This window comes from Ascidia mentula, chromosome 1 (genome assembly GCF_947561715.1).
Source record: "Ascidia mentula chromosome 1, kaAscMent1.1, whole genome shotgun sequence".
NCBI lineage: Eukaryota > Metazoa > Chordata > Ascidiacea > Phlebobranchia > Ascidiidae > Ascidia > Ascidia mentula.
In genome coordinates, this window is record NC_138566.1 from 23,557,912 (window position 1) to 23,572,153 (window position 14,242).

The 14,242-nt window shown below is 38.0% G+C and overlaps 3 protein-coding genes across 3 annotated transcripts; all 3 read right to left on the bottom strand.

Annotated features, from left to right (window-relative positions):
• Nucleotides 1-1,145: 1,145 nt before the first annotated feature.
• Nucleotides 1,146-4,315, bottom strand: LOC145895023 (amine sulfotransferase-like). Its single transcript, XM_082983768.1, has 7 exons — nucleotides 4,024-4,315; nucleotides 3,430-3,543; nucleotides 3,250-3,359; nucleotides 2,688-2,829; nucleotides 2,346-2,461; nucleotides 1,478-1,640; nucleotides 1,146-1,416 (listed from the first exon to the last, which is right to left on the bottom strand). Exons 1-7 carry the CDS (start codon nucleotides 4,262-4,264, stop codon nucleotides 1,307-1,309), a joined length of 996 nt encoding a protein of 331 aa, XP_082839894.1. The 5' UTR covers nucleotides 4,265-4,315; the 3' UTR covers nucleotides 1,146-1,306.
• Nucleotides 4,316-6,534: 2,219 nt separating this feature from the next.
• LOC145890157 (sulfotransferase 1C3-like) lies at nucleotides 6,535-9,990 on the bottom strand. Its single transcript, XM_082981193.1, has 7 exons — nucleotides 9,750-9,990; nucleotides 9,417-9,530; nucleotides 9,241-9,350; nucleotides 8,956-9,097; nucleotides 7,942-8,057; nucleotides 7,009-7,171; nucleotides 6,535-6,644 (listed from the first exon to the last, which is right to left on the bottom strand). The coding sequence occupies exons 1-7, from the start codon at nucleotides 9,988-9,990 to the stop codon at nucleotides 6,535-6,537; spliced, it is 996 nt and encodes a 331-aa protein (XP_082837319.1).
• A 1,584-nt stretch (nucleotides 9,991-11,574) lies between these two features.
• On the bottom strand, nucleotides 11,575-13,226 carry LOC145890169 (sulfotransferase 1B1-like). The gene is made up of 7 exons (XM_082981203.1): nucleotides 12,986-13,226; nucleotides 12,744-12,857; nucleotides 12,576-12,685; nucleotides 12,200-12,341; nucleotides 12,015-12,130; nucleotides 11,746-11,908; nucleotides 11,575-11,684 (listed from the first exon to the last, which is right to left on the bottom strand). The coding sequence occupies exons 1-7, from the start codon at nucleotides 13,224-13,226 to the stop codon at nucleotides 11,575-11,577; spliced, it is 996 nt and encodes a 331-aa protein (XP_082837329.1).
• Nucleotides 13,227-14,242: the final 1,016 nt, after the last annotated feature.

Genomic DNA, 14,242 nt, shown 5'->3' on the forward strand with positions numbered 1-14,242 from the left:
TCAAGTTTTTCACACAAACAACTGGCACTTATACAATAAAAGTTTGTTTTCAACACTGCAGTAAGATATACTGACTGCGTCGTGAGCACTTCTCAGGTTTCATTCCTTGTTAAGATTAATACACTATAAAAAGCTTAATGGCCAACTGAGGCTTTTCAATCAAAACTACATTCATCATGCATGAGGTACCTAGTTGTGGCCGTGAACCTTGTCCTCCTATTTGTTAAACATTTACTCGTACCTTCAATGTCTTTTTGTGTTTCACGCATCGGCACAAATGGGTCTGGTGAGTCAACAAACCAACTAATACCTCTCACCTGCTGCTTCAAATGGAAAAATTGAAGTTCTGAAGAATCTTCAAATCAATAATTATGCTTGTTTTCCAAACACAAGGTAAAATAAGTCTTAGGGTCTCAAGGAAAGGATAATCAGTCTTTCAATCGCATTAAACACTCGTCTGATAGCAAATAAAGAGAAGAAAAGGTTGGTGCACAACAACCAAAGCAAAAACACACTGGTGTACAAATAGTGCAATTGCACTGTGTATTGCCATTCTGCTTGTGATATTGCTCCCACACTCTATCGGCCAGGTGCTAGTCAAACCACTTTGTTAACGTTTTTATGCCTTGCCCATTGCGTCGGATGAGCAACTTCTTTTCGACGTACTTGACCCCGTAAGCACATTTAATTGTTCATTGATCTGGAAGTTCACCTGCAACTGTTTCTGGTGCGGAATGGCTCGTTAATTTGTTTTCATACTGGATCTCGCCAAATGTACATTAGGGTGACTGTTCCAAAAACACATCACTCTAAACTGTTGTAGAAGTATTCAGGCCACAGCACTGCTCATATTATATGGTATCAGAAACCTGACCAAACATGGCACCAAAGGTGTAAACAAAAATGTTGTTGACCTAGATGCGATTCTATCGATCAACTTTCTATGTACTTATTACGCTGAGATGTGTTATTGATTGGATTTAGCGTGTTGCGTGTTGCATAATTTCAGCTCAAACTCGCAAAATTCCTTATTTCTGAAACAAAACAAACAAGGAAACCGTTTTTGTGACGTTTGCGCAATGCGCCAGAGTAACATCGCCTCGTTTATTTTGAGCTAAAGACAAATTTTTGGAAATACAGGGCAGATCATTCTGTACAATCATTTCTTAAAATTATAAGAAACACGAAACAAAGTTGTGTATTTTTAATGTATAGCTGAATGAAGCAGTGCAAATATTGTTAAATATATTTTCCTAAATCCATTATTTATATTAATACTTTACATAACTACACACACTGGGCTGGGTTATTCGTAGATAAACTTGATGTCGGTGTCTCCCAAAATATCCTCAACTTTTCTGTCAACAAGTTCCGATTGTGCCACAGTCAAATGGTTTCTCCACTGTCCGATTTGTCCTCAAACAAACATTACGCATCCATGTTTGAATAAGAGTCGGCAACAAATCACATTACTTACCTTTTCTAAACAATTCGAAACCAGCTTTGGAGTCCAGTCCTTTTTTGCCTTGGTTTTCTTTCATGGCTTGAAAGGAAGTCTTCTCGACGACGTTGTTCAATTCTTCTTCAGTCAACGGATGTCCAATAAATTCCGCTAACTTCTTGATTTCCTTTTTGGGATCCTGTAATTTTAATGTGTGTGGTTGTGGTTTTATGCATTAATTAATAGCCAAAACATGTTCAAACAAGAAATATTGGTGTAAATTGTAGCATAATAGTATAATTTACCCACGTTTGATCGCAGATCGAGTTTGGGTTATAGGCGTTTTTAAGGGTTTTGTCATCTTACCCCAAGCATCACGTGCCAAATCTACTAACGGTTACAACACCAGCAATATTTTTCTTGCATTTTTTGGTCACCAAGTTCCCAGTGGGAGTATTTTAGAGCATAATTTGTATATTCCTTAGGGTAATGGTACAGCAAACAACCAGGAAGGAAGGAAAACAACAGTTACAACAAGTAGTTGTAAAGCAACGGCAAATACACACACTGTTCCCTATCATTAACACAGCGTTTGTTCTTGTGGATATGGAGCTCTTCTAGGAAAAGGCGCTTTGTATGATCCACCTCCCTTTCCAGAACCTTGGCATGCTACCTTATAAGGTCATCGAATTGCCTTCGACAAGGCCAAGGTTCTGGAAAGGAAGGTGAATCATACAAAGCCCCTTTACCTAGAAGCGCTCCATATTACCCTGAGGAAGCCTAGCTGGATAGCAGGCGAAACGTCGAGTAATGGAAGTTACGTTTTAATGTGGCAGAAGAGAATATTAAAATGTGACTGCTATCCACAATTTTTAATTTTTTTTAAATCAGCCTGTTACATTACCTTTTTCATTTCTTCATACACGACGAAATAAAAGTTTTTATCGTCCTTGTATTCGTACCATTTCCTGAGGCAGTTCAAGTAACCCTCGCCGTCTTTAGCAAAGACCTTCTGTTTTCCTGTACAAATCAACAAACTATGCTCAAAATGAAATTTACAATACTAATGTTTATTAAAAAGGGATTAATTATTCCGCACGTAAGTTTGCAATTTATTATAGCTTTTTGTCTATTTTAGGATGTCTGGGGGTTATTTTATACTTAAAAAAGTTTCCAAACAGTCATGATTGCGGAAAAGGAAACGTGCGCTTACAGTCAGCATTATTTTGTCCCAAGACATCCTTACCTGCAATATACAAGTCGTAGAATTCCTCTTCATTTTCAGGCAGCAGATCCTTCCAATGATCCATCTTCGAATGAGGGTGGGCCATTACAAAATTTCGCCAAGATACCATTTGATCCTTGGGATTTCTTATTGTGCAGATAACCTTTAATACATTTCAGGTTTAGTACATCGTAAGTACGCATTTCAAATTTTGTTTGGCCGCCTTTGGAATTTACGACGTCTAAAAAGCACGACCGACAGTAATTTTGCATCCGCTATTTCTTCACATCGGAATAAAAAGTTTATTTTTGTTAGGAGACACTTTCCTCTCCTCTAACAAACCCGTGAAATTGATATATCAGTTTTTCAAAAAGATTATCATACTGACGCAGATCGTCAGCCATACTCACTTTAAGTTTCCATCGGAAGATTGCTGTATAAAAAAAAGTGGTACGGTGTTGGTTAACACCGAGCAGAACAGGCTGATTCCTGCACTCATTTATGACAATTTCATTTACATTTTTGAATTTATTGATGTATTTCGACGAGTTGAGTTCAGTTTTCTGTATTGATTAAAACCTACCTTAGCTTCATTTTCTCTGTATTTCTTCAAATTCACAAGCGGAGCTGGAAGGTGTGTGGCAAAAACTTGCTGCGGAAAGGAAAGCTTTTCCCAAATTTTGTATTTCAAAGCTGAAACCATCACAAAAAAACTGTTTTTTTCTCTGGCAAAACTTTTACTCATGCAATCACGAAAATCTACCTGGTCCCATTTCGAGGTAAAGTACAAAATTGCGTAGGGCCGTATATTTTTCCAAATCTTTAGGATTACTCCCGTGCAGTATGTGTTGCACCACCGCTTGAAGCCATGTTGTTCCTGAAATTAGGGCAAATTGTTTAGGCTCAAATAATGCCGGATTAACTTCGGACCGGCCAAACATCCAGGCCACCTAAATAACTTTAGTTGAGAATGGCGTTATAGCAGGAGTATAAAGTGGTCAAATTGTTAACCACCCTTTCGTATTCTTCTTCAAAAGTTTCATTAAAAGTTTAATTCACTCACAAATTTGACTTCGAAATATACATATGTGTATGTAAACTTTTTGTATATATATCTAACCAGACCACTTGCAGTTTGCCCAAGAACGGAAGGTAAACTTTCACCTTCGTCTCGGGTGTTGCTACAAGTTGCCTTAAAACTTTATCCGCGCAAAAGACAAATTGAATTTGAAGTAACTTGATATTATTTAGTAAATCGATACCTATTATAAACAGCAGTTGTACCGAACGTGTCGTACCGAACTGAAAACCTTCAGCTCATACATTGCTTTGTACAGAATACAGGTCACACGCTTACCTGTTTTCGGATACGAAGCAATCAAAATGTCCCCTTTCTTTAAACTCACATTGTTGTAAGCGTACATAATAGGTTCCTCTTCAAAACAGGGTTGTAAGTTATAACCTTTCAGGACCGAGGCCCGACCAGTTACATCAAACGCCACCCTTCGGTGCTCCAGTACTTCCATTGCCTCGGGTATGCATTCTTCGGGTAGAAACTTCAAGGTTTGCATTCCCATTTGCTTCAATTGCTCACCCATGTTGCAGTCAATTTCCTATCACAGTTTACACGTGCACTGTATCGTATCACGCTAAATGATGAACGATTCCTTGTCTGATTAAGTTTTTGTTTAACTGTAACTTTTGTGACATAAACACGCCAAATATATAATATTAGTTATCTGTTGTGGGAAGTGACCTAACTTTGTTCATGATGTTTCGCGGTGAGTATTGTTTGGGGACTTGTTAGGCCTGACTTGCCGTGACCCTGACATAGCCTACGATTGCTGTCTTGGCAGTTCTTATGCTTGATTAATCATGCGCCTAATCTTGTCGCATAAACTTGCTTGTTTATAAAGAATTAAAATGTTCCCTATGCTCTTCCTGTCCACAGTAAACTATTTACGGAAATACATAATACCTACACAGAGATCTTTGTTGCCGCTCAGACTCGCAATGTTACCTGGAGTCCGGAAGTACTTTAAACCATTTAATACTGTTCGTGCATATCACGTGTCACCCTTCACGGTGCTGAACATTTGTGCTACACCTTTTTCTACAAGGTCGAATGGTTACGAGTCCGTAGATTTCACTGGACTTGCTGATCAAATCACACATCTTAAACAAACGTCAGGCGAGTTATTAAATCTCCCTTTACTTAAACTAGCTCGGTGATAAACCTTTTAAAGATGGCGATTATGAAATGTATAAGTTAGATATACCCAAAGTAGGTTCCATGGAATACAAACGAAATTGTGAAGGGTTCAAAACGTTTGTTAAGGCTTTCGAGCAAAAAACATATGAGAACCAAACGATAAGAAAACAATTAACGACAATTTGACGTTTTGTGGATTCCTTTTTTGACTAAAACATACATTTGATGTGACCTGTAAGGAAAGATATGCAGTTTCCGTGGTACGAAGTATGACTTTCATTCTCTGCTCACGATTTGAGTAATGTTGACATATTTTGTGTATGCCATGTTGCATTTAGCGTGTCTTGTTACAGTAAGATGCCAACCATTGAATATACGCTGGAAGGCATTCAACGTACATATTATTAGTAAATGAACTGTATGTTCGGATCGCCAGAAATATCTACGACCCTTCCGTCATTTAACTCAAACCCAAATAAACTCAATAAAGTTGAAAACAAATGTTGAAGTGCTTTTTCGTTGTTTAAATCATAAGGATGTCTTCACCATGTTCAATTGGGTCGATTTTTACCGATATTCTATACCGTTGCGTCAGACTTGAAACAAACGTTTTCGTATAGTCCAGAACTTCAGGGACTGCGTTCTTTGCCCTGTAGACAAGCTTTAATTGTTTCGTCCATATTACACTACATTTTTCCAGGGTCACGAAAGTCAGTCTTTGTGTTCCGCTTTCGATACTGGGCATATTTTTAATTATCACCAAGCGATAGCCAATTAAAAATTATTTGAAACATTCTGTCAAGAAAAATTGGTAGCCCCGGCCCCTAATCCAATCCACGGCCACTGAGTGTTGCAGGTGACAAATCTGAGTTTTTCTGTTTAATTGCACTAACTTTGTCTTATATTTAGTGTTTCCGAGAAACCTGTCTAGTCAGTTATTTGTACGACGGGTTTTCAAAGCTACACCGTATATCAGAGTGCTGTTTCACCCATGTACCTTTCCGGCGCCTAAAACCCCTCTGTGCCAAGCTGAAATTAATTGAAAGTAGTCAAACAATTTGCATGCGTCGTCATTCTTGCAACCAAAACGAGCACGCGCATAAATGCTAAAGCAAATTAATTCAAAAAAAGATCATAAAATTGTAAAGGGGTCAGGAAGAACAGAGGTAGAACAAAATCATTAGAATTCTTATAGTGACAGACAAAAAGAATTTACACAGGTTAAAATCCCGGTTGATGTGCGGCAACGTACATGTAGCAGAGATTTCCTAAAATCATATTTGTGCTTACTGCTGCCAAAACGATTTGTAACGTTTGCGCAACGCAACAGACAAATATCGCCCCGTTTAATCGGGAATAAATCGCACAATAACATTAAGCCAAATAAAAATTTAACAGAGTTTGGTGAATTTTTGAAGTCTTTATGAAAGCAATTAGGATTTTAAATTACAAGAACCACAAAAATCTAGGTTTAAGTTTTAGGAACGAAACATTGAGTGAAACGGTCCGAAAATAATATACACGTTTCTTCTATACCTGTGGTGCATGCGCACCAGACGTTTTCAAAAAGAGTTTTGGCGATGATTTCTATTCTTTTATGTACTAAGTTAGTTTGTTAGTTTTGTATTTACATTGTGCACGGCTTCAAGTTGTTCCTTATTTGTACATAAATTTGAGATCAGTGTCCTTAAAAAGTTCCTCAACTTTTCTGTCAACAAGTTCCGATTGTGCCACAGTCAAATGGTTTCTCCACTCCCCGATTTCACCTAAATCGTAAACACGATATACTGAAGTTACAAAGCTGCAATGGGCCACTAATCGAGGCTGGCTAAACCGGTTGGCCGCACCACGGTTTATTTCAGTCTTTACTCGTTTCCAAATCACTTTAAAGAAAACTTCCCCAAATGAATGCATTTGTTTAATGAGTATTCGTGTTGGAGAACGGTTTAAACAATGTTTTTATAGCCTAAATCAAATTACAAAACACAGTACCGTAGCGTTGTCAGAATGGGCACAAAAACCACCACAGTAGTGTGCGACGTCATATCCAGCAAGTTATTTAACTAAGTGGGGAGTAGGCGCACGATAAATTCTCACAAACGCGAACTGGGAATTATTTACGTCACATACCTTTTCTAAACATTGTAAAGCCAGTTTTAGAATCATATCCTTTTTTGCCTTGGTTGTCTTTCATAGTCTGAAACGAAGTCTTCTCGACGACGTTGTTCAATTCTTCGTCAGTCAACGGATGTCCGATAAATTCCGCTAACTTCTTGATTTCCTTTTTGGGATCCTGTAATTTGCATTAAAACTGGTATTGGTGTGGTTTTATACAACAGCCAAACGTCCATACAATAAATGTACAGATCTAGTTTGTCCTTTTACAGCATAACTTTATTACGTGACCGCGTTTATGTCACATCTTATTTTACTGTTTGCGCCAATTTCATCTCGTCGGGGGAGCTCGGTAACTCTTAAACAATTATGTGAAGTAATTATGGCGATTGTGTTTTGGCATAATCTTTTCGCAAATTGCACGTTTATCGGTTGTGTTTGGCGTTGTTAAACTGCCTGTTTTTTGCAACTGTGCGCCGAATCTATTTGTGCACTTCGTCGCGACGTCCTAATGTTTTTGTATTGCACAAGTAGGCTGTAAACAGTTGCGACGGCTATTGCTGTTTGTAAGACTTGTGCCAGCAGCCCGACAATCTGCAGACACTTCACTGCGGAGGTACTATGCACCTTGTCTTATTTTTGGCACTCAGTCGCTCGGCTTCGCAGTACCTCACAATCTAAGTTCGTGCAGGGGATAAGCGAGCTTCCAGGGTTTAGTAATTCACGCAAAGCGTCTTGATCCAATTTCGTGAAGGGTGTCCCATAAATTTCGGTTATACGACATAATTTCTTGCAGTTATTATTATAAAGTCAAGTGCGTTCGATGAAAGTATTTTACAACAAGGCGATATATAGTTTATAAGTTGTAGAGCTTACAAGTTTGAATATTTTTAAGTTTTAATAAGTTTTAATATTTTTGAATTTCTGTAATATTTGCGAGACAACTACCTTTTTCATTTCCTCAAACACGACGAAATAGAAGTTTTTATCGTCCTTGTATTCGTACCATTCCCTGAGGCAGTTCAAGTAACCCTCGCCGTCTTTCGCGAAGGCCTTCTGTTTTCCTGTACATATAAATATGAACAGTTTCTTTAAACAAAATAATTTATCAGTGATGTAACGAACCTTCTGAATTAGCTTAGGACTGAAACCAATTATTTGGCCCAATCAACCGAATGGTTTGTGACGTCACGCTAACCCGTTCGTTACGCTTTAGACACAAGAATTTTTAAATAGTCGCGCTGCAACAGGATAGTTGTGTTTAATTATTATCTTAGTACTTTGGGCTTTAAGGTTGTCTTGGCCATCGTCATTGGTAGCCTCGAAATAAATTACCGATCTTGTAACGGGTAAGGACAAAACGATAATGCTTCAATGAACACTACTTGACTCTTATCAAGCTCTCGTTTTTGTATAGGATATGTCGTCAGCTACTGGTAACGTTATAAGGCACCACAAAAAGCACCACCATAAAAATAACTAGTCCGGCTACAGTTATACTTGAATAGTGATGTTCCCAGTTCCACATTATACGGCCCGGCCGGATCCGGATAGTTATCAATTAAATCCGGCCGGATAATTTGGATCCGGCAGTTTGTTAACACCGATACGTGTATTTTATAGGCATGACAAAAATGTTTGATTGCCAAACAGAATTCTATGCTTATTATTAGTGAAACAAATAAACATTGGGATTTATTAATATAGTATAACACGTCATGAAAAACCTAATAACAAACTACAGAAAAATCGGAAGTCGGCAAGTGTCACAGACTGGGTCCCAAAAACGAGTAATTTGCGAAATGTTTGTCCGTTTTTAGGGCAAAAATGCTTTCCCAACTATCCGGTGAAATAAAGGGGGTTATTCGGCCGGGTCCGGGTATTGAAAATTGGTCAATATCCGGCCGGGTCCGTGTACCCGGATCCGGCGCAACGCATCACTATACTTGAAGGAACCCTCACCTGCAATATACGAGTCATAGAACTCCTTCTCGTTCTCAGGCATCAGATCCTTCCAATGATCCATCTTCGAATGGGGGTGGGCCATTATAAACTTTCGCCAAGATACCATTTGGTCCTTGGGATTTCTTATTGTACAAATAACCTATAATTAGGGAAAAGAATATATCGCATCAAAAGTTAATTCTTTCGCAATGTCATGGTTTTGGATCCGCCTTAATATTAACAATAAGTATTGAACATATTGAAAATTTACCAAGTTTTTATTAGTTCCCTGGAAAAGCCTACCTTAGCTCCATTTTCTCTGTATTTCTTTAAATTCACAAGCGGAGCTGGAAGGTGTGTCGCGAAAACTTGCTGCGGAAAGGAAAGCTTTTCCCAAATTTTGTATTTCGAAGCTAAAATAGATATGAAAAAGTGTCTGACGAAAAAAATGTTAACATGCGATAATCCAGAAAATTTACCTGGTCCGAATTCGAAGTAAAACACAAAATTACGGAGAGCCGAATATTTTTCCAAATCTTCGGGATTCTTACAGTACAAAATGTGTTGCACGACATTTAGAAGCCATGTTGTTCCTAAGATAGTAAATGTTATACTTACACATCAAATTTAGCTGTTGGCATAAACAGTAAAGGGTCACTGAAACATTTTGTTTGCAGTATGGGCAATGATTAACTAACTATAGTACCGAAGTTAGAAGTTACATGATTGAGTAGCGACCATGTGATAAACATTTAAGGGCCTTTAAAGCTTCAGCTCATTATGTTATGTTGGGAATCCAATCGCATTCTTACCTGTTTTCGGGTATGATGCAATCAAAATGTCCCCTTTCTTTAAACTCACATTGTTGTAAGCGTACGTTGCAGCTTCTTCTTCAAAGCATGGTTGCAAATTGTAACCTTGCATAACCGAGGCCCGACCAGTTACATCAAACGTCACCTTACGGTGCTCCAGTACTTCCATTGCCTCGGGTATGCATTCTTCGGGTAGAAACTTCAATGCTGGCATTCCCATTTGTTTAATTTGTTCACCCATGTTGCACTAAAGCTTACTTTAAGATTTCAACGTTCTTTGCCTAGGCCTATATGATCAACAGCTGCTTTTCAAATTAGATTTTACCTTTACAAAAAGAGACTTTTAACATGTACAGTATATATTAATAGTTCTCTCCGAGCACTTGTCCTACCTTTGCGTGTATTATGTTGAAGAATGCGTCGTAAGCACTTCTTAAAGCGTTTGTTCTTATGCTTGATTAATTAAGCGCCTGATCTAGCTAAGTCTTGATTGTTTGATGGACAAAATGTGTCCTGACCAAGTATTTCTTACGTCTACATTTGGAAATGCGGTACAAATACCTACATACATATCTCTGTTTTCGTCCAGACGCGCAGTGCTGCAAACTAGTGCCAAAAATGAACTTCAAATCATACTAAACCGTTCGTGCGCGTCTCTACCTGAAGCGGAACGTATGCGACACTCCTTTTTTTAAGAAGTCCATTGTTAAGAAGTCCCTTTTAAGAAATTGTTCTGTCTGGGCGTTTTTCAGCGGACTGTAGATCAAACAATGAATCTCATATTAAATCTATTTGTGCACTTCGTCGCCACGTCCTAATGTTTTTGTATTGCACAAGTAGGCTGTAAACAGTTGCGACAGCTATTGCTGTTTGTAAGACTTGTGCCAGCAGCCCGACAATCTGCAGACACATCACTGCCGAGGTACTGTGCACCTTGTGTTATTTTCGGCACTCAGTCATTCGGCTTCGCAGTACCTCATAATCTAAGTTCGTGCAGGGGATAAGCGAGCTTCCAGGGTTTAGTAATACACGCATAGTGTCTTGATACAATTTCATGACCCGTGTAAATTCGGTTGTAAAACATAATTTTTTTGCAGTTATTATTTTAAAGTCAAGGGATTTCGATGAAAGTAATTTACAGTATAAGGCGATTTATAGTTTATAAGTTGTAGCGCTTATAAGTTTTAATATTTTTGAATTTCTGTAATATTTGCGAGACAACTACCTTTTTCATTTCCTCAAACACGACGAAATAGAAGTTTTTATCGTCCTTGTATTCGTACCATTCCCTGAGGCAGTTCAAGTAACCCTCGCCTTCTTTCGCGAAGGCCTTCTGTTTTCCTGTACAAATAAACAGAAACAGCTTCTTTAAACAAAATAATTTATCAGTGATGTAACGAACCTTCTAAACTAGGTTAAGACTGAAAACAATTATTCGGCCCAATCAACCGAATCGTTTGTGACGTAACGCTAACCCTTACGCTGCTTTTGACAGAAGAATTTCCAAATAGTCGCGCTGCAACAGGATAGTTGTTTTCAATTATTATGACAAGCCGGAATTACCTGTGCTGGCAAAACTCTGAAACATTGCGTTGCTGATTTTTGAAGCAAAACTTCCTATTTTTTGAGCCAGCGCCAGCAATTATGTGAAGAATTTCCCTGCGGGCCTAATGTAATATGTTCATTCTCTCCACACATTTTCATTTTTTTCACATGTCACGTTTTGAGTAAATTAAAATATGTCGTGCTGCATTTGGCGTGTTGTAGTACAATATACCACACAAATCGGTGTGAATGTATTGTCGATGGCATTTATTGCATGTTTTCATTCGTAAACAAACTGTATGTTTGTATCGCCAAGAATTTCTTCGACTTTTCTGTCAATTAACTCCGATTGGGCAACAGTGAGATGATTTCTCCATTCTCCGATTTGTCCTGGAAATTTTGGCAATAAACGTTTTTATACATATTTGTCAGTTTTTTTCTGCACGCCAACCTTTTCTGAACATTGTAAATCCCTTGTTAGAGTCCAATCCACTTTTTCCTTGTTTTTCCTTCATGGCTCTAAACGACGTTTTCTCGACGATCTCTTGGAGCTGATCGTCCGCCAAAGAATACCCGATAAAATTGACGATCTTTCTTATTTCTTTCTCAGGGTTCTATATGCACACATTAGATCTGCTTGTTACCTGTAGTTTGCTGTCATTTTTATGCATATTTGGCAATGGAAAATTTTGTTGTCTTTCTATGAATTGGGAAATATACCTTTTTCATGTCCTCAAACACAAGGAAAAGGAAGTTTGTATCACCCTTGTATTGATACCATTCTTTGGTATGTTCTAAATATCCTTCCCTCTCCTTGGCAAAACAAAGCTGTTTTCCTATGGGACAAAGTGTGTTCAACTTTATGCATTTGTTATTGCGTTTATTTCCGGACGACAAGTGTGTACCCGCAATATACATGTCGTAGAAGTCCTTTTCATTTTCCGGCATAAGATGTTTCCAATGATCCATCTTCGTAAAGGGAAAGGATGTGATAAAGTTCCTCCAGGACACCATTTGATCCTTGGGATTTCTTATTATATGAATCACCTGCACTTAAAATAATCCATGTTGGTTTCTGTGCTGTGAACTACGGGACCACATTAAAACAGTTGTTGCTTGAGGTGCTTTCAAACTACACAATCGAAATGGGGAAATAAACCTTTACCATACATGTATCCCAACTGCGGAATTTAAAGTACATTATTATAACACTTGTAAGTCGAAAGTCTTGGTATCTTTTAAAGAACATAAACAGTGAACGTTTTTTTATGGTCGAATTACCTTAACTCCTCTCTCTTTGTATTTCTTTAAATTAACGAGAGGAGCTGGTAGATGAGTTCCGAAAACCTGTTGCGGGAAGTTGAGCTTCTTCCAAATATCATATTTAAAACCTATAAAAAAATGTTTTTATCTGTAGGTCACAATAATATTACAGGTGTAAAATCATACCTGGACCAAATGCTAAGTAGCTGAAGAACAAGCGTAAAGTCGAATATTTTTCCAAGTCCTCAGCATTTTTGCCGTGTAAAATTTGTTGGATTATCGCAAGCGCCCAAGTCGTTCCTAAAAAAAATTGATGCACCTTGTTTTCCGGTAAACCAAAAAGAAGTCCATCAGCACTTTTAACGTCGTTCGAAGCATGCCAAAATGTACTCCACATATACGGTCTAGGGCTGTATGCAACATATTACCTGTTTTGGGGTAGGTTGCTATCAATATATCTCCACTATTTAATTCTAATTCATCGTAAGCGAACTTCGTCGGCTCCACTTCAAACCCCGGTGGCAATTGGTAACCCTCCAACTCTGAGGACAATCCCTTTTCATCATACGCCGTTTTACGATGTTCAAGAATTCGCATTGCATCTTCCTTGCAATCTTCAGGCAAGAACTCCATTGCTCGCATGCCCAGTTTACGCAGTTGTTCTCCCATATTTATCGACTATTATTATTTTTCAATGTTTTCTGGAAGAATGCCATGGATAGGAATTGTAAGTGACTTTTGCTGTGACAGTTTCGTGATTAAACCGAATCACCATCTAAATGTTAATGCGTTGTCACGAAGACCGATTTATCTAAATGTTAATGCATTGTCAAAGACCGATTTACAAGAAAAATCATAATTCTTGTTGCACTTACCCCACAGAACTATTCCTTGTAGACTATGTAGTAACTTGAATCAGGCTTTTTATTTTGCAGCTTATAAGTTTCTGGTTATATACGTTTACACATGTCCTGTCATCCACTCGTTCGCCTTAAATTTATGCCATGAAATTGTATGTCATTCTGACACGAGCACTGTGAAACTTGCCACAAGTTGCCTCAGTCAACATACTTTCACCACTCACGGTCTATCAGCACATTTGCTGTTTTGCTATGTCATATTTTGCATTGTCATGTGTGACAAATACACCGCAGCAATGAGTTGGAAATTTCAGAGTTGTAATGAGAAAAATATACCTTTAAATTACAAACTATCCCTTGCAATATATCCTATTACGCGCTTCCGTACTCGTTATGAACTATTACGACACCTTCACGTTTGTACCAATGTTTGTTGTGTGGTCAGCTCTGCTTTTAGCAACACTTTCAGACAATTTCTGTAAGTTGGCACAAACTCCAAGTTTGTCTTTTATGTATTTAAAAATAAAATTTGAACAAACACGAAATCAATTAAAAAATGTGTAACAGACAGAACATTGTATATGACTTCTGTATATTTGCTCAGCGCGTTCATGCGTACATCGGTTTTATACCTTCATGAAATTTCCTTTTTTGCGTAATGTATGTGTACATAACATACATGCAATATTTGTATGTCCAATTCGACATGTCATTCACTGACTACACAATTATCGTGTAATTGCTTCACTGCAATTCATATTTTTACTAATTAGGCATTGTGGATAGCTCCCATTTTTTAAATCGTTGTGATTTTAGAGCTTTTGT